The 18,532-nt window shown below is 32.7% G+C and overlaps 1 protein-coding gene across 3 annotated transcripts; it reads right to left on the bottom strand.

Moving 5' to 3' along the window:
• Positions 1-9,519: 9,519 nt before the first annotated feature.
• Positions 9,520-18,205, bottom strand: LOC148612051 (uncharacterized). Of its 3 annotated transcripts, XM_088593152.1 has the most exons (6): positions 18,091-18,198; positions 16,738-16,976; positions 16,248-16,338; positions 14,609-14,707; positions 11,937-13,680; positions 9,520-11,006 (listed from the first exon to the last, which is right to left on the bottom strand). In XM_088593152.1, the coding sequence occupies exons 5-6, from the start codon at positions 13,662-13,664 to the stop codon at positions 10,617-10,619; spliced, it is 2,118 nt and encodes a 705-aa protein (XP_088449278.1). In that variant the 5' UTR covers positions 13,665-13,680; positions 14,609-14,707; positions 16,248-16,338; positions 16,738-16,976; positions 18,091-18,198; the 3' UTR covers positions 9,520-10,616. The 3 variants fall into 3 exon arrangements, with proteins under 3 accessions (XP_088449278.1, XP_088449277.1, XP_088449280.1); XM_088593151.1 differs by lacking the exon at positions 14,609-14,707 and having other exon boundaries at positions 18,091-18,197; XM_088593154.1 differs by lacking the exon at positions 14,609-14,707 and having other exon boundaries at positions 10,839-11,006; positions 11,942-13,680; positions 18,091-18,205.
• Between the last annotated feature and the right edge of the window lie 327 nt (positions 18,206-18,532).

Below are 18,532 nucleotides of genomic sequence, written 5' to 3'. Positions count from 1 at the left end.
ATTATAACAGTTAACTTCCAGTATCCAAAGAAATTTCGCTAATCGCATAAACATTTAGCTATAATTAATTGATAACACGTGTTAATTACAAATAGTATACGATGAATCCTATATCTGCTTGGTATAAAAGACTAAAAAAAAAACAAAAACAAAAAAAACGCGTACGCGCGGTATCTAAGCATGAATATTTGTTTTATCTGTAAGTACATCATGGGGTCAAAATTTGCATTTTTTTCTCCTTTTAGCGTATCTCTGACAGCGGTTTGTATTTTATACATAGAGTTTTTCATGTTTTCGATTGTTTTTTTTTTTTTTTCTATATCAATAAAATATTAATCACTTTTTTCATCAATTCGCCCATTGTATAAAAATATTTATACCAGTATTATGCAGGAAGCTGACAAAATCAAACGAAAACAGTACGGATCGAAAATCATGCACCTATGTACCCTTTAAAAGTAATTCCGGGGTTGAAAATATTCAATGCTTTTACAATCTCCTTATCACAGGAAAAATTTGCATTGGGGAATAATATATATAATTCTAACAATATTTATCTTGCCTATAACAGGTGAACTGAAATAAAGTATATTCTATCTTATCCTTAGAAAAAAAACTATTTTTATCCAATATTATAATAGCAGCAATAACTCATGACTGTAGGGATAGGCGCTTTATGGCTCTAGTCCTTTTAGATCATTTATTGATGTTAATAGCAATTCTTTTTTTTTATATATAAATAAATCAACCCAGGCCTCTGATGATACCAATCGTGAAAGACCACCAGTGAATGTGTATGCAATGAATGACTGAGCTTTTAACACTAGATAAACTTTACATGTTAATAAAAGGACGGGGAAACATATACAGGTTCATCTACATATGAAAGAGTAATCAAGGGAACCAAGGTTATAGCGGTAATCAAAAGAATGTATTCCAGGCACAAAGACCAGACATGGAAAACAGACATACACAACAAAGAACATAGAGTAACTAAAATCATTCATACAAAGTAACAAAAGCAAATGAGCCACTCGGACTCCACTAAAAACTGGGAACATGGACCAGGTGCACCGGTAGGGTAAGCGTCCTTTGCTTTATCTAGAAACACCCGCCGAGTTGCTTATAAAAAGTCAAGTCCAGGGTAGACGAAAGGGGAAAGGAAAACTATGACACATTGAACAAATCAGTTTTTATGGCGCAGTTGGATACACCGTAACTATCCACGAGTTCATGATGACGGCCATAAAACTTTTGTAGTGATGACTTCAATCTTGTAGCAACATAACCCTGCTCCAAACTTAACAATGCAGTACTGCATGCATAGTAATAAATCGTCATATACTGCTTTGATGTTGAAAGTTCGAAAGTTGCTAATTGATTAAACACATATGTAAATTTATACCCTCTACGTGACAAATAAAACCGGAAACTGTAAATTTAACCTACTTACAAATAAGAATAATTGGAGTGTTTTCACTGTTATTGTAATATCAATACTCAAAGCGAATTTGACAAGTCTGTAAAAGATGAATCGGTGAAAGACTTTACTGTATTAAAGGCACATGACATCTGATCAGAATACTCCAGCAATGCTAGAGGTTGTCTGGCAAGCTATTTTCTGACTTGGTGCCATCCCAGCGGAGGAAGGGAATTCCAATCTCTTACGTCGTACGAGTACTGAATTAAGGCTAAAAACCACTAATTCCATTTCCCTTAGGCTTCTATGCTAATTTCACAATATTCAATGGCTTCTCTGGACTTTACCTTAACTTTAACCTGCAGAGGACTATATATCAGCATGATTCTACATATGTCAGCTCACAATCCTCAGAATGGCATGTGGGGTTAGCAGACTTGCAGTGCAGTACTGGTCACCGGAAGTGAAGGGTCTATAAATAGCATGGGAAATCCCAGTGTTTTCACAAGATAGGGGTATATTTAGAAATCATTATGGAGATTAGGCTTCACATCACAAGAAGCAAAATGCACATATAAAATGTACAGAAATGTTTTTCCTTTCAGAAACTGTTTAAATTTTTTAAATGAGATGAGAACTTTTTTCACAGCACTATGAGGAACAGGGGTAATTTCTGCGTAGGACTATTTTTGCGTACGTTCCAAATGCTCATTGGTTGAATTGGTGGTCTGTAACCTGAAGGGACATGGAAATGCCGGGAGTCCGTCCGTCCGGGTTTTCCGCACTTTTTTTTGTAATGCTTCTACCAAATAAGTTTGCTATTGGTGTGTAGCTTTTTTATGAAGAGTTACAGATTAAGTTCGACTTTAGTTATGGTTGAATAGTTTTTACAGAAGTTACGACCCTTGGACTTAAAATTTCAGTGAATTTAGTTTTCCGCACTTTTTTGTAATGCTGTTACCAATTGATTTTATCATTTGTATGTAGACTTACTATGAGAAGTTACATATTATGTTCGACGTTGGTTATGGTTGAATGATATTTACGGAAGTTATGGCCCTTGGACTTAGAAAATTTCAATGAATTTAAAGTTAAAAGTTTTCCTCACTTTTTTGTAATGCTTTTACCAATTTATGGAATAAATTACTTTTTTATATAACAGAATGTTAGCCAAACATCATGTTTTTTTTTTTAATTTTCATAGCCTTGTTCAGTGTTATTACATTGACATTGATAAAGAAGGCAATATGTTGGTTGAAATGTATTTTTTTATGCAGGGGACATTTTAACACTGTTCTTTTATCATTATAAGTTTCTTTTTCTTGTGCAGTAATTTACAAACTACCCCTGCATGTGGTGTTTATATTTCTCAATTGTTAAGGTATGCAAAAACTAGTGGCAACTGTTCTGTCTTCTTTGATTTTATGCGCCATCGTTACCTGAGTAACTTTTGGACCAAGGTTTGAAATTAAATACGTCTTATACGATGCCGTTAAAGTTTTATTTCCATTATTTAGATCTTAGTGAGAAGTACTCTGTTTATAAAAAATGATAGAGGATGGATTTTCCTAAAATCGACTTTCTTAGTTTCTGTACCTTTTTTCTTGCATCGTCTTATTTTCATCTTGAACTTGACGCGTTCCTACTCTTCTTTATTTGGATATTGATAACCCGACATATCAATATTCAAGATAAAAGAGAAGGTTTGCAGGGTCAGAGGAAATTCGGTCAACAATTTTCCCTGTAGCTAATAATTTTTAAGTAGCATTCCAGCTAAGAATCATGCAAAATGTGATTCATGGATGAAAAACCTACATATTTTCCTTTTTGATATTTTGTTTGAATGGCCACAGTAAACAGAAATCAACATTCAGTTTTTCATATAACCTGTAATCTTATGAGATAAAAATTCTATAGACTGCACTGTAAAATTCAAAATTAAGGGAGATAACTCTGTAGATGACACTAAAATACAATAAAAACTGTTGGATTTTCAATGTGGATTATCTTCTAAGAGCAGACAGATTGTAATGAATAATTATACATTTTATTATATAGACCTGTAAAACCACTCAATAACAAACATAAAAATGTGTAGCCGCTTTTGGGGTGTAGCACATTTTTCAGATTTTGCATGATTCTTACAAAGACAGCTACTTAATTACTGCGGGGAATTATAATTCTTGGTTATTATAGGAAACTTAAGGCTCAGAGATTGAATCTTGTCTAGATCAGTGTAGAATTGTAGAATTGTTTTATTAAATCATGTCTTAATATGAGTTGACATTTTCTCTATTTTTCAAATCTGACCTTTTCATTTTCAGTGGTTCAAAATATTGAAGTTGCCGTGCTATGACTTAATATTCATAATGTTTTGCCTTCTTTTCTAAATATTACGAAATAATCTAAAAACATGTGTTACATGATATAAGACGGAATTTGTTTTTTATCCAATCCTTTCTGTAACGCTCCCGCGAAGAAAAACTTCAGGTATCGTTGAGACTTGATATTGCATGACGGCTCCTTGGTCCGAATTTGCCGGCATTTGGTAATTGATGACACAATTCTTCGTCCATGTCGTCAGCGACGTTGGAGAAAATTCACGTGACAGAAACTCATTTTCCGCATTCGTCAGGTAGTGTAAGGTCTAATTCTTTTCCTTTTTCTAGAGAATTCCATGTTAATGCCTGTCATGTAACATTTGTTTCTGGATCTCTTAATCGTTTGTTGTTTTTACAGATGAATTGTCAAAATGAATGAAAACGTTGGAAGTCGAGTGGCTTGTCTGACTTCAGTTATGACGTGGAATGACTGCGTCATGTTGAAAACCACACTCATCGTATTTCTACAGAATAATCTTTATTGTGCCATTAAAAGCTAACTCTTATTCTAGTACAGCACCACAACACGACGCGCTCACAACAATTCGACTTACTTCAAACACGTCAAATGTAAACGGTTTGTTTTCACGATTATGAACTTTAAATTACTATTAGTAATTAAATTCATCTTTTCGGACGAGATCCTCCATGCGTTCTTCAAGTACTTTAATATCTAACTAACCTTCTTCATTCTTTCCTCTTGAAAATCACAACACAAATCTGTTTCATTACATATCTGAGTTCATTGTGATAGTAGGTGAAAAAAAAACATCTCCGCAAAAACTTGACTAGCTTTTAACTTAAATTCAAAACAGTAAATACATTCAGAGGTCACCATAAGGCCCCATCAAGTGTAAACACACCGAGGAACAAGTATAATACATCCAGGATAACCTATTAGAACGATAAAAGTTCCAACACAAAGTCACATTAATGACCAACATCTCCTGACTGTAGACAAGCGAATGAAATCCGTGGTGGGATTTAATTAGTTTTCTCGTGCCTTAATCACCCCTCTTCAATGCAAAGTAAAAAAATGAACTGAAACAACAAATACACACCCAATAAAATTCACTCAATTATACATTCATTATACAACATATACACAGAAAAAAGACAACCGCTTAAATGATAAAAGCTCACAGTTGCTGAAAGCTCAGAACATAAAAGAGTGACGAAACCATAAAATCTGCAAGGATTACAAGTGAATGACCTCTATAATTCCAATGGACTGGGCGTGGTTTAGCACTATAGACAAAAATGATGCAGTGTAATGCAAAAAGTGATTTAGTGTTGTCTATTTCGAAAGGAAGGTTTAAAGAATAGACAACGAGTTGAAAATCGTTTCCTTTACAGACAAATCCATAAAGGGCAGTTGAGTTTGTTTGAAAGCGTGTTCTTTTTATACAATATTACGGGAAAACCTGGATAGCTAATACTCTTGCAAGTGCTATTATCTATTTGCATAGGCGGCGAAAGCACTTAGTAACTTTTTTAGGAGGTTGGGGTATCGAAACCCATGATGCCACAGCTTTTCTGTAGGAATCTGTCCATAATTAAAATCTGACGCTTTATTACAAATACGAGCAAAAACAGACCAGTTGTTCAAATAGCATAGGATATATAGCATCCTTCAAAAATATACCATCATCTAATTATGTCGGAACGGGACTTTAAGGATGTTTACTGGTCATGTTTGTCAGATTTTTGGACTCCTTTAGTTAATTTTACCCATTTCATAGCATTAATATATATTGCCCAGTGACCGCAACATCCTTTTTATAATTTCATTACACAAACTTTAAAATGTTATTTGGGAAGTTTTATCGAAATTCTTTTTATTTCTTCAGTGCTTTAATAAATAAAGCCGACAAAGACAAAAACTACGACAAACCTAAAGAAATCATTTTCCCTCCAAATTTTCAATGCTTATATCTCAGAAACGAGCGCACTAACCTATCAAATTCATTGTTTCTTCTCTTTTTGTTCCAGCATGAGAGATCTTAAAAGATTCGCAATCCTTGTTATATAGAGCAGCAAACATCCTTAACAATAGGAAAATCAAAATATTCTCTTTTGCCAAAAATTAAATATGAAGGTGATACGTTTTAGTTTCTAAATCAAGTAAAGGGACACAGATCAGAAATGGAAAACAGACAATCTAACAAAGAACATAAAGTAACTTAAATGGGTACTGTTCATCGGGTAAACGATAAAGCGAGTTAAATGAAAGTTCAATTAATGTAACGCTGATTCTTGAGTTGTGTCCGGTTTTTGACAAGCCATTATAAGTTTACGTCATTAACCTGTTACGTTATTTCAGCGTTTATGAATGGCGAAATATTAAGACCTTTACTTAATGATATTTCTTATTTTATTGATAAAGGATATTTGTATAATTATGCAGATGACAACACTTTATATTATGCATCTAATAACTATAATGAACTTGTAAATACTTTAGAATCAGAGAGTAAAATTTTAAAAGATTGGTTCCATTTTAATTGTATGCAAGCAAACCCAGAAAAGTTCCAAGCGATACCTGTAGGAAGAGAGACCACAGACAGAGCACCAACTTTTAATATTGGTGATATTAATATATATTAATATATCTTGTGAGGATAGCGTAAAACTTTTAGGTGTAGATATTGATTTTATGTTAAATTTTAACAACCATAGTAAATCTATCAGCAAGAAAGCTGTCAAACAACTTAATATTTTAAAAGAATTGGCAAAACCTATGTAAATTAAGTAGATTAACTATTTTTCACACATTTGTATTGTCAAATTGTAATATTTGAACCTCTTTCTACAACGAAAATAGCAAAAACACAAGAAAGAGCTTTACGGTATATCCATGTTGATTATAACTCCTCTTATGATGATCTTTTGGCACAGGCCAAGATGCCTACTTTACATGTAAGATATATCAGAGTAATGGCATTAGAAACTTTTAAAATATTATATGATCCGGCTCCACCTGTATTATCTCATATAATATGTAAACAATATCATTCGTAAAATTTTATATACAGCAGCTTATTACGGATACCACTGTTAAAACAACAAGGTATTGGAAACAAACATTCAGGTACATTGTTCCAGCCCTTTGGAATTCTCTGCCCGAACACTGCAGGCAGTGCTCGAACTTCAATCAGTTCAAAACCACGATTTCATGCTGGGAGAGAAAATCTTCCTGTGTTGCTTGCAGCGACTGTTCCTGGAGCAGCGACCCCGAAACCATATTTTTGTTTTGTTTTTTGCCTGTTTTTGCTTTTAGTTCCTTTGCTTGATTTGGTCTATTAACAATTGCTATTTTTGTTTATGTGCTGTAAGTGTCTGTCTTATTACAACTGTTTGTCCATGTATTTTACATGTATGCATGCACTATATAGCTATTTATGTACCTTATGTCGGTTACAAAAGCTCCTAAGAGCTTATCTTGTATTGTTGTAATTAATTTGCCGACTTAACATAAGCTTATTTTATTAGATTTGATGATTTGAAAGCGCGACATCATCTTATGATGCAGGATTTGTCACCAAAACGCCGATATTTACAGAATAACAAGGTGGAATATTATCTTAACGATACAGGGTTTGTTACTCATTAGAAAATGAATTTTTAATATTATAAAATCATTTTTATAATATTAGAAAAGATTTTTTAATATTAGAACTTCATTTTGTAATATTAACAATTCATTTTCTAATATTACAAATTCCTGATTTAGTAATATTATAAAATATCACACAGTTTGTAATATTAAATTTACAAATATTAAAATTACAAAATGATTTTCTAATATTGAAAAATCGCAACTGAATACTACAAATCCATTTTCTAATATTAGAAAGTCAATTTCTTATATTAAAAAATCGTTTTTTAATATTAGAAATTCAATCGAATTTTTAATATTAAAAAAGTGTTTTGTGATATTAGAAATCTAATTTGTAATATTAGACAATGAATTTGTAATATTAAAAATCATTTTCTAATATTACAAATTCATTTTCTGATATTAAAAATTCATTTTCTAATATTACAAATGCCTGATTTAGTAATATTATAAAATATCACACCTTTTGTTATATTACAAATTGAATTTGTAATATTAGAAAATCAGTCACATTTTTTTAATATTACATAATGATTTTCTAATATTAAAAAAATCGTCATTGAATAAGACAAATCCATTTTCTAATATTAGAAAATCAATTTCTAATATTCAAAATATTTTTTTAATATTAGAAATTCAATTGAATTTTTAATATTAAAAATGATTTTTTAATATTCAAAAAGTTTTTGTGATAAAAGAAATCTAATTTGTAATATTAGAAAATGAATTTGTAATATTAAAGAAGTCATTTTTTAATATTAGAAAATGCTCATTTTTGTCCACTTTGGCTTGCCATCGAACTTCAAATTTGTCATCAATAATAAATGTGAAAAATGTAATAAAGTAGTAAGTATTGAGCACGAATATTTTGAATGTGTAAAATTAAAACCTTTTTGGGATACTTTTAACAATAGTTAATTAAAATTTTTGACCATACATTGAATCTATCATTATATACAATTATATTTGGTATTATTATGCAAAACAACAGGTAGTTATTAATTTATGCACTCTCTTGGCAAAATACTTTATCAATTCTGTTTTTGAATAGTCCCTCTAAGAACATTTTTATTCCTTTCTTTTTAAGTTTTCGAAAGGAAAAAAAATGGTATTTATTGAATGTGTGTACCTTTCACAAGATAAATTGTGCCTTTTCAGAGACAAATTTGGTCTATCAATGAATAATCTATCTCCAGACTTTTATCTAAAAGTGGAAATGAATTATTATAAATGTGTTTGCACAGTTCTAAGACATGTTTTTGCATCTATATCAACAAAATGTTATGACATCATATCATTACTAAACATTGTATAATGGACTAATTATGTTTAAGTAATCTGAATATTATTTTGTTATTATAATAATTTTGACACTTGTAACACTGAAAGCAAAATTTATCATTCGACACCGGTGTCGTGAATAGCTAAGTTGGGATAATGAAATATCGACGCAACGCCGAGAAGAATGGTAACAATGGTAAACAACTTAAACAGAGCTGGAGAGGATATCTGTTCCTAGAAGCTTTGAACCCAGTCAAGATGTATTAAACGCCCAACTACATATCTTTAACGATGGTTCTGAAGTAGTAAATGGTGCATGTACCTACGTATGCATTACAAAATCGTGCTTTGTTCCAAATAAACATCTATATATACCTAGGTTAGAACTTTCTGGAGCCCGACTTGCTTATATGCTTAACTTATATGAAACAATCAGACTGCAGCGTCACAAACATGTGTCTGAGCGTTTCAAAAAAAATTGTCTCTTGTCTTTTCAATACTTATTTGATGGCGCTTTTTTACTTGCTGAGGAGCATATTTTTTAACTGACTTTGGCGCCCATTTTCTTTCTTGCGTCTAACCATTACTGATAAATATGTAAATGCTATGTAGCATGTAACTAATGAGATGAAACTGTAAATTAAATATTTATTTGCAATGATGTTTGAATATGAAATTTAAATGTGTTTTTATAAATATTTCAGAGAATCTACAACAAATACATTTCGCATTATTCGAAGTTTCTCAAATGTAGAACTATGGTGTGGCCTGAACACTATATGTAAACGCACTTGACTTTCGAAAACAGACGCTACAAAGAAAACAACAAAAATATTTATTTATGGCAATTATATACAGCGTCGTTATTTTCCCTTCGATGTATCCCTGTTTTGACATAACATTTCAACATTCGTTACCACCATCATAAACCTTAGGCGATTATTTAAAACTAATATCTACAAAACGTATACATGTAATAATTGTATGTAACATCATTATTACACCTATTCATTCACTTTCGTCTACTATAGTTTACCTTGAATGAGATAAATATAGAATTGAAATTTGAAAGAAATAACACCGAAGTATGCTTTTCGAAAATTGACCCCGACATTTTTAATTAATGTATATTTTAATGGTTTCAATAAAAACCATATGTTAAATGTGTGTTGTTAATACACTACTTTAAACAAATATGATCACATGAAAGGCAATACACATTAATTGAATTGTTATACGCAACAGTTTCCATATCAAAGAAAATAAAATATCTGTGTTTTGATTTTTAAGAAAAAAAAACTTTCGAACCCTTTTCAGTTGTACGTGGAGTTCGTTAAGGAATAGCAAGTTTGATTTTTGGTTTGTGAGGCCGTACTATTTCTTCTACAATATAGTTTTCACGCTGTATCTTAAAATATTCGCAAATTGAGTACACATATATCACGTACGATCGAACCTCGATGTGTCGAACTCGGATTAGTCGAAATCTTGTATAACTCGAACTAATTACAAAGTCCCAGCAAAACTCCCCTTACTCAAATACAATTTTACATCGAATGAATCGAAACCTCGGATAACTCGAGGTAATCTATCAGTCCGCTCGATAGGACTTCGAGGTTACATGTAATTAACTCTGATGTCTCGAAGTCAAAAACTGATTGCTTTATTACAAACCATGATTGAAATATGTTTCAACACTGATTATTGTGGCTTTAAAATTAATTTGTTGACACTCTTTATGACTTGATTTAATTTTTGTATTTCATTAATCCAGAATTGCTTGTGTATGAAACAAACTGAGTACATATACACCATGTACGTGTACTGTTCGGGGGTATATTCATGTTGTTCTGATGTTTGTACTTTGTTATGTGTAAAGGAGTGCATTGTCAAACCACACATAAACAGATGGTTGTTAACTTGATTGTTCTTTCTGTTTGCAGTTTATGGCAAATCGAGCTGACTTGTATACCCATGAACCACCATATTCCTCACCAATTTGACTGCGTGCTCTTTCTAAAACAACAGTATTATCCTCCACGGTACCATCACTGTATTGTTGAACAAAGACATAGCTTTCGTCTAGATCGAATTCTCTGACGTCACGGCATACTTTTCCATTCTTGTCAACATGAATAAATTCGACTGTAATAATATCTAGTGGGGTGTATTGATCTGCATAAGATACAATTGCAACATGTGGCAGTGAACAATACTTGAACTGTATGACATCACCGGCATTTACATCTTTGACTCTGTGAACCTGACGCTTGTCAACATTTCCGACTGTCACGTTCGGTAAAACCTGGAAAACGATTAAGAAAGTTAACTGCTTCTGATTCTTTATTCATTGTCTGCAGATGCGCGTTAATATTCACTGAAATGTTATTTTAATCCTGAATCGAATGCTAAATTACCCATCGCTTGCAAATGTTACCTTAATAGAGCTTAAAATTCTTATGGCTATGCGTTTTACCAGCTCAATTGTTTAAGCTATGCGTTTTACCAGCTCGATTGTTTAAGTTGTGTGTATTTTCTACATAATTGTACTATTACTAGTTACAATAAAAAAAGATATTCAATGATTAAATGAAGCCCGAGTATGTACCAATATAAGTGCTACCGAAAAAAAAGTAATCACAAATTCTCCTTCGATATTTTAATTGAAATACTGAAAGAATACTTTCCCGCAAAATTTACATATAGTACGTGGGCTGAGATAATCTCCGTGCACCCCCACTCATCAAACAAAATATGATTTGCGGTAACACTTTCTTAGTGAAGCATAAATACTTTAGAAAAATATGTCAATTTAAGCGATTTTTTGGTGGGGTAGGAGTATATTTTTCTATTTTACCCCTAAACCGTAAGTGTTGTTGCAACTTTCCTGGTACGAATGTAAAGCTGAGACACTTGGTAACATAATGCTACCTAAATTGGTTTCGTTTGCTAACACATGCTATCTCAGGAAGGCTTATACGCTCAAACAATTGAGTCATATAAATCCTGGCTTTTTAACCCAGTGGGATACACATATAGGCTTATACTGAAAAAAAAATCCGCGAATATTCTTTGGCGACAAATTGATTCGGTAACGGGCAGTATAAAGTTCCTTAAAATCACCATGATGTTGTTGGGTGGGCGTGCACGGTGCACCCTCCCAGCCCATGGACTAATATATTTCCTCTCTATACACACCTTTTCAACCCCAACCTATGTGTTTTGAAACTATTACCTTACATTTCCAGGCGAAATGACTTGATCTGTTCGTAAACATGTTGAATTTCTGTTCTCCTATATTTCTTATAGCTCTTGTCACCGCTGCGTCATTAGAAAATACCTTTTCATCAGGGAAATCATAAACGTACAAGTAGTCTGAATCCAATTTGATATTTATCGTTTCCTGTTTAATGGTCCTCGTGCCGAGAAGTCCTTGAAATGCATAGTGGATTATGTCTACTGTAGCTATGTTTGGCATCTGATCTCTCTGTCTGAGTTGAACCTTCTCAACTAACACGTCGTGGCTTGAAAAACCTTCATAGACAGTCAGAACATCCCCTGGTTGAATATCATGTAATGTCTGAACTGGCATTTTTGGAATAACTGAAGTTGGATTGATCTTTGACTTAACTTTTGTTATAAGTCTTTCACATGCCCATGGCAATACAACCAATGCTAATACGCTAACTCCAATAATTGGAAGTGCATATTTTATTGTGGGTAACATAAGTGCAATGGAAGTGACAAATCCCACTACAAGTTTAGCGGTGATACGTGTTCTCTTCTTTGAGTAGCAATTCAAACAGATCAGCTTCTGTTTCAATTGCGTCTTTAATTCCTGAAGTAGCCTTATTAACATAATAGCTTCAACGATGAATGCAAGAATTGGGAAACACATAGACGATACTATAGCAGCTGTAGAAACCTTAGTAAATAAAGCTCTAGTTGCTGTAATTATATCATCAGCTACGGAGGCTAGATGTGGTATTTTACCTAAAAATGTTGAAAACCACACTGACCATATTTCTACAGAATCACGCTTATTGTCCCATTGAAAGCTAACTTTTATTCCAGTACAGCACCACATCGCCACGTGCTCGCAATTATTTGTAAACAAACTGTACGACTTACTTCCCTTTAAACTTCTAGCACGAGATAACACGTCATCAATGGACGAATTGCTGTCATGATATTCAACTTTAAATATAAATTCATCGTTTAGATCAAGATCGTCCATGCGTTCTTCAAGTACTCTAATTTCTGATTGGCCTTCTTCGTTCCTACCTTTTGTAAAATGGACAACACAAAGAGATATGAGATTGTCTTTTGCCTTACAAATCTCAGTTACCACTGCATGGTGATAATAAAGGAAACCTAGCTTCCCTTTCAGTTTTTGTCGCAAGAATCTATCAGATTTTGTCGTAGGAGAATATCTTCCAAACTTAATATGATCTCCTATTGATAGCGTGTTACCGTCTTTAACTCGTGAGCTAAAATTCGAACACAGGAAACATTTCGGTTTAGCCCTTGACCTTGTGACGTCATTTATCATTTGCTTATCATTGTTTGGCTGCTGTTTCAAAATTTTACCATAAGTAGTATTCTCGTTTGACGAAGCAAATACTGTGCTTGACGAGAAGTCCTCTTCTTTACAAAATTCATCTCCACTACAACATACAGTCGCTGTATCTGACAATGAACCTTCTTGTGAAAGTGCATCTAACGTTTGCTCAACATTTTTTGTACAATCTTCCAGTAATACATCTAATGTAATTGGGTCCGTGTTAGAACTATCATGTTTCTCCTCTGCTGACTTGTTGGGCAATACTGTGGACCCATGTTGTTTGAGATAGGCTAAGACTGCCTCTTTTTCTACTGAATATGCAAACTCGTCTCCAGATGAATAATATTCACTACTTTCAGAAACTAAACGTACACGACGATGTGTTAACTGAGTTGTCATTGTTCTGATCTCTTTACTGAAATAGTAAAGAAATGAGCTTGATGTAAGAGTAATCAAGGGAACCAAGGTTATAGCGGTAATCAAAAGAATGTAATCCAGACATGGAAAAAAGACATACACAACAAAGAACATAAAGTAACTAAAATCATACATACAAAGTAACAAAAGAAAATGAGCAACTCGGACTCCACTAAAAACTGGGAGCATGAACTAGGTAGGGTAAGCGTCCTCTGCTTTTCTAGAAGCACCCGCCGAGTTGCTCATAAAAAGTGAAGGCCGGGGTAGACAAACGAGGAAAGGAAAACTATGACCCGTTGAATCAATCAGTTTTCATGTAAAGCGATATCCAATAACATTAATGATAGGTAATTGTTGGAAACCAGATTTGTTATTAGATACACAGGCGGTCAATGAACCCAATTGCAGTATTATTATTTTTGTTTTGCGTGCCATATAACTTAACCACTCATTAATATAGGGGGCTCTTCCAAAACTACCTTATCCTTGTTATATTGGGAACATATTCATATTTGTTTTTCAATTAGGAAACCGAAAAAACCTTGAATTTGTATTAAAAACAATATATTTTATAGAGAATGTCAAGAAAAAGATAAGTTATAAACAATTAATTAATGTAATGTTGAGTAGTTACACCTATCATTATTATCCTATTAAGGATTATTGTTTTTGGACAGATATAGAAACTTCTATCAGGGGAAACATCATTATTTCGGAATAAACTTAAGGAGGTAGACCTAGGGTAAGGGACATAACTCTTAAAAATCATTGGAACGTTTGTTTTCAGCATTTCACATCAATCTTATTAAGCATCTAATTAACTTATTAACTTTATTTTATTCTGCTTCAAACGGAAGCTTGAGAGGCTTTGGTGAAATTAAATATGATACCAACATATCACTGATGTCATGAGTTTTTTCCCTTACCTTAGGTCTACCTCCTTAAGTCAAATTAATATCACTTTCACTATGTAGGTTGCTCCAACAAATTTTTCCTTTCTTTATTTTTCATTAATTATCTTTCCACTAGAAGATAAATGAGGCGTTTCATGACAAGTTTATAGAGAGAGTAGCAGGATTTGTTTTATAGTATTATCATGCTTTATTGATTTCTCCCAGGTATTTAGAATGTATGCACTTTCTCATTTATCCGTGCAAATATAACTAGACTTGACATAAGTCTCTCTTTTATATATAAGTTATATGATTAAATATCATTACTATTTAATATTCGTTCACTATCTATCTGCAATACATTACTGCAGCTAGATAGTGAACTAATATTTGATAGTAATGATATTTAATCAAAGAACATATATATTGCAGAGACTTGTAGCAGGTCTATATATATATATATATATATATGTCTGAAAAATTCCCAACGATGTTAGAACTGTCAATTTTCGATGCAAATGTTTGGTCGTTCCTTCCGCGGGACTCGAACTTGTACCGCTGTGACATCTATGGCAACACCGCCTGCACAAAGTCCAGCGCCCTAGACCACTCGGCCAGCTAGGCTATATAAAAATATAGCTTTAGCTGGCCGGGTCATTCCTCCTCGTAGGATTAATTTAGGGCTGTAACTTAGTACACGATGTATGGTAGTGCGGGACAGTTCATTTAGGTGTTATTATGTAGAATAGAGGATCAAATTAATGATGCATGTCACAACAAATCAATATTATACAACGTCTCAGAATGTGACGACTCTATTCGCTACACTGCTCCATCGGATCAAATTGATACAGGGAAGATATGTAAACGTATAGATAGGTCTGAAAAATTCCCAACGATGTTAGAACTGTCAAATTTGCTATGCAAATTTGTGGTCGTTCCCTCCGCGGGACTCGAACTTGTACCGCTGTGACATCTCTGGCAACACCGCCTGCACAAAGTCCAGCGCCCTAGACCACTCGGCCAGCTAGGCTATATAAAAATATAGCTTTGGCTGGCCGGGTCATTCCTCTCTCTCTCTCTCTCTCTCTCTCTCTCTCTCTCTCTATATATATATATATATATATATATACAGTCACACTCATAATTTGTATGGTTGAATGTGGGTTCGTGTTTTTTTTAAACTGTATTGCCTGCATGTGTATTTTTTAGAATAACCCTTCAGAAAACAAACTTTACAACTACTGGTCGCTGAGTAGTTGTCGCCAGCAAGTAATTCTCGTCAATCGTTTTTTTTCGTCCTCTCCTGTAAAATTATTTAATGCCCAACATTTATGAGAAAAAAAAAACAGATTGCTGATAGTTTGTTCTATACAATGAGCTATCATACAACGATTTTCAATGAGGAATACAATTTTGGTGAGCAGATTTGCAGGAATTGCCTCTGTCTAGAAACAGCGAGATCTACTCTCTGACGACAAAAAAAACTGGACCTTTTGTCTTCTTGTCAGACAATTTAGTCAACTCTTCAGTAACGGGAAATACTTTCATGTATGACTTTCCATCGCAAGTTTGTTTATTTTTCGTTTCTCACATTGTCAGATGCAATTTTTACAGAGATTTATTCAGTTTGATTGAAATTGAAAGTCCATCTGTGTATTAATTGACTTACTTTTAAACTTTAAACGACAGATATTTTTTCTCCTTCCATCTATTGGAGACGTCACCTACTCCAGTCTATATTTGGTTATGAAGAGCGTTGGCTAAAAAGAAAACAGACAAAAATACCACAAAAGTGCAGAGGGTGGTTAGATTTTAACTTTAGGGTGGTTAGATTTTAACTTAAGTCATTTTTAATCTTTCAAAGGTGAATAATAATAATGCATGATAAGTAATGGTCCTACAAAAATTATATAGCAATATGTTTATTTGCAGGGTTGTTAATTTGCACCATGAACACCCATATCAGTGAAAGTGCATGGTTTCTATATAGATTGGTACTTAAACGTCTTAATTCATATACACTACATTCTCTTGTGTTAAAATTGTACATGTACAAAAGGTAACAAATATATATCAACTATCTGTCGTAAATGTTGATCAGCACATGAGCTAGTTTTCTTTATTTTTCATATCCTTGTATATAATGTATAGAGTCTTACCTGCATAAAGAACAAAACTGTCCGTTTTTAAGTGGCATTAAAGAAGCTTTTTGTGCACGTTTGATTCCCCGAAAAAAAGAATAGATTACCGACGGAAAAACCATATTCTAAAAATAGAATTTATAGCTCTTACAAGTATAGTGTGGAAATTTTCTCACTGAATGACACATGAAAATGTATTAGCTGTGCTAGATTTCCTTATCTCATCCACCGTGTTATATAGAACACGCGCGCCTTCCCTAAAAAATAAAGAGTATGTAAAATTAATGTATCTTGAAAATTAAAATATTTGCACGAGGATAACTGGCAGTAATCGATTATTTAGTATGCTGGTCATAACATATGACATTGTATCTAAAGACATCATTATCGTGTCAGGTTTAATTGGATCCCTTCCTGCCTATCAATCTGGCATCATCTATATAAATGTTAATCTTTATTTACTTTGACAATTTTATGGATGATTTAATTGATGTCAAATTAATAACCATGTGTAAATATATAACTTATTTGTAAATTTTAACCCCTATCATATATACTGCAACTAAAATACCTATCCTTTCCATATATCACTAAACATAAAAAGTAGACCGAAATGGGCCGCACATCTGTACCTACTCATTGAATTCAATTTACCCGATCTCATGTGTTTCAACCACAAAAATAAGCCTTAAACTACTGATAACAGACTGGAATAAAGTTTTTTATAAGACTATATGTACTCATTTGTCCTTAACACATGGAATGAGAAATGATAGTATGTAATCGTTTAAAACAAATAATTTCGATGTATAGTATTATGAAAAACTGTATGTAGTGTATAATTTTTTATCAAAAATTGTGTTAATTTCCATACAGTTTATCAGTTAAATATATAACCCTGAACTAGTACAAATTGTATTACACAGTAATTGCTAAAAGGAAGAAAAATTAAAAGCAATTACAAAATTCTAAGAAAAAAACATATTACTAAACTAATATATTAATTTAACAAATTAAACATCAGTTACATATTTCATAATGGTAACATATGATACACCTTTGTAATCTACTTAATTAACAAGACCTACTACTTGGCGAACAAAAATTATGTCAATGTATTGAAAAATAGTGTATAATTGCTGTAAAAACCAATATTTAAAAAAGTTGTTCTTTCGCTTGATAGCTTTATGTGTTTACAAATGTTTTCTCTATTTATTAGTACCCGGCAAAAATAAGTGATTGTTCACAGGGATGTTTCACTGTTGGCTTGTGCAACTGGAGTTTACTGTTGAATAAATAACTTCAACTTTAAAATAATACATTTAATTAAAATCAATCTAAAAATCTATAAAAGTTTTAGAAAATACATACCAAAATTTGTAGTATAAGTTGTTTTTGTCATAAACAAACTTCTTGATATGCTGTTTAAAATATATCTGAAAATCTGAAACAAAATTGGGACAATCGTTCACAGAAGCTATACACGTATTTACAACAATACACCATGTACATGTGTCTAATTAAGGAAGTATACACGATTAGTCTTTTAAGTGTGTTGTGTCCTAATTTTTATGTTAAATGCTGTCATAATCTGTTTGACGTAGTATTTGCTACAGAAATGAAAGACAACGTTGAAAATAACATGGTTTTATTTTATTCTGCAGCTTTTAAAAGTTATGATATGTTCTTGTGAAAGACGATTAAGATTTAGTACATCAGCCTCTTTGCCTTTTTTTAGTTACGACTCCAGAATGCCCGAGGCATTGAAAATAGAGGACGAAGTCCGTTTAACGGTAATAATTAGAGGAACTGA

Source organism: Perna viridis, chromosome 7 (assembly GCF_037379345.1).
Source record: "Perna viridis isolate PV_CMFRI_1.1 ecotype Kerala chromosome 7, ASM3737934v1, whole genome shotgun sequence".
In the NCBI taxonomy this organism is placed as follows: Eukaryota; Metazoa; Mollusca; class Bivalvia; order Mytilida; family Mytilidae; genus Perna; species Perna viridis.
This window is presented reverse-complemented; position numbering and strand designations above follow the sequence as displayed.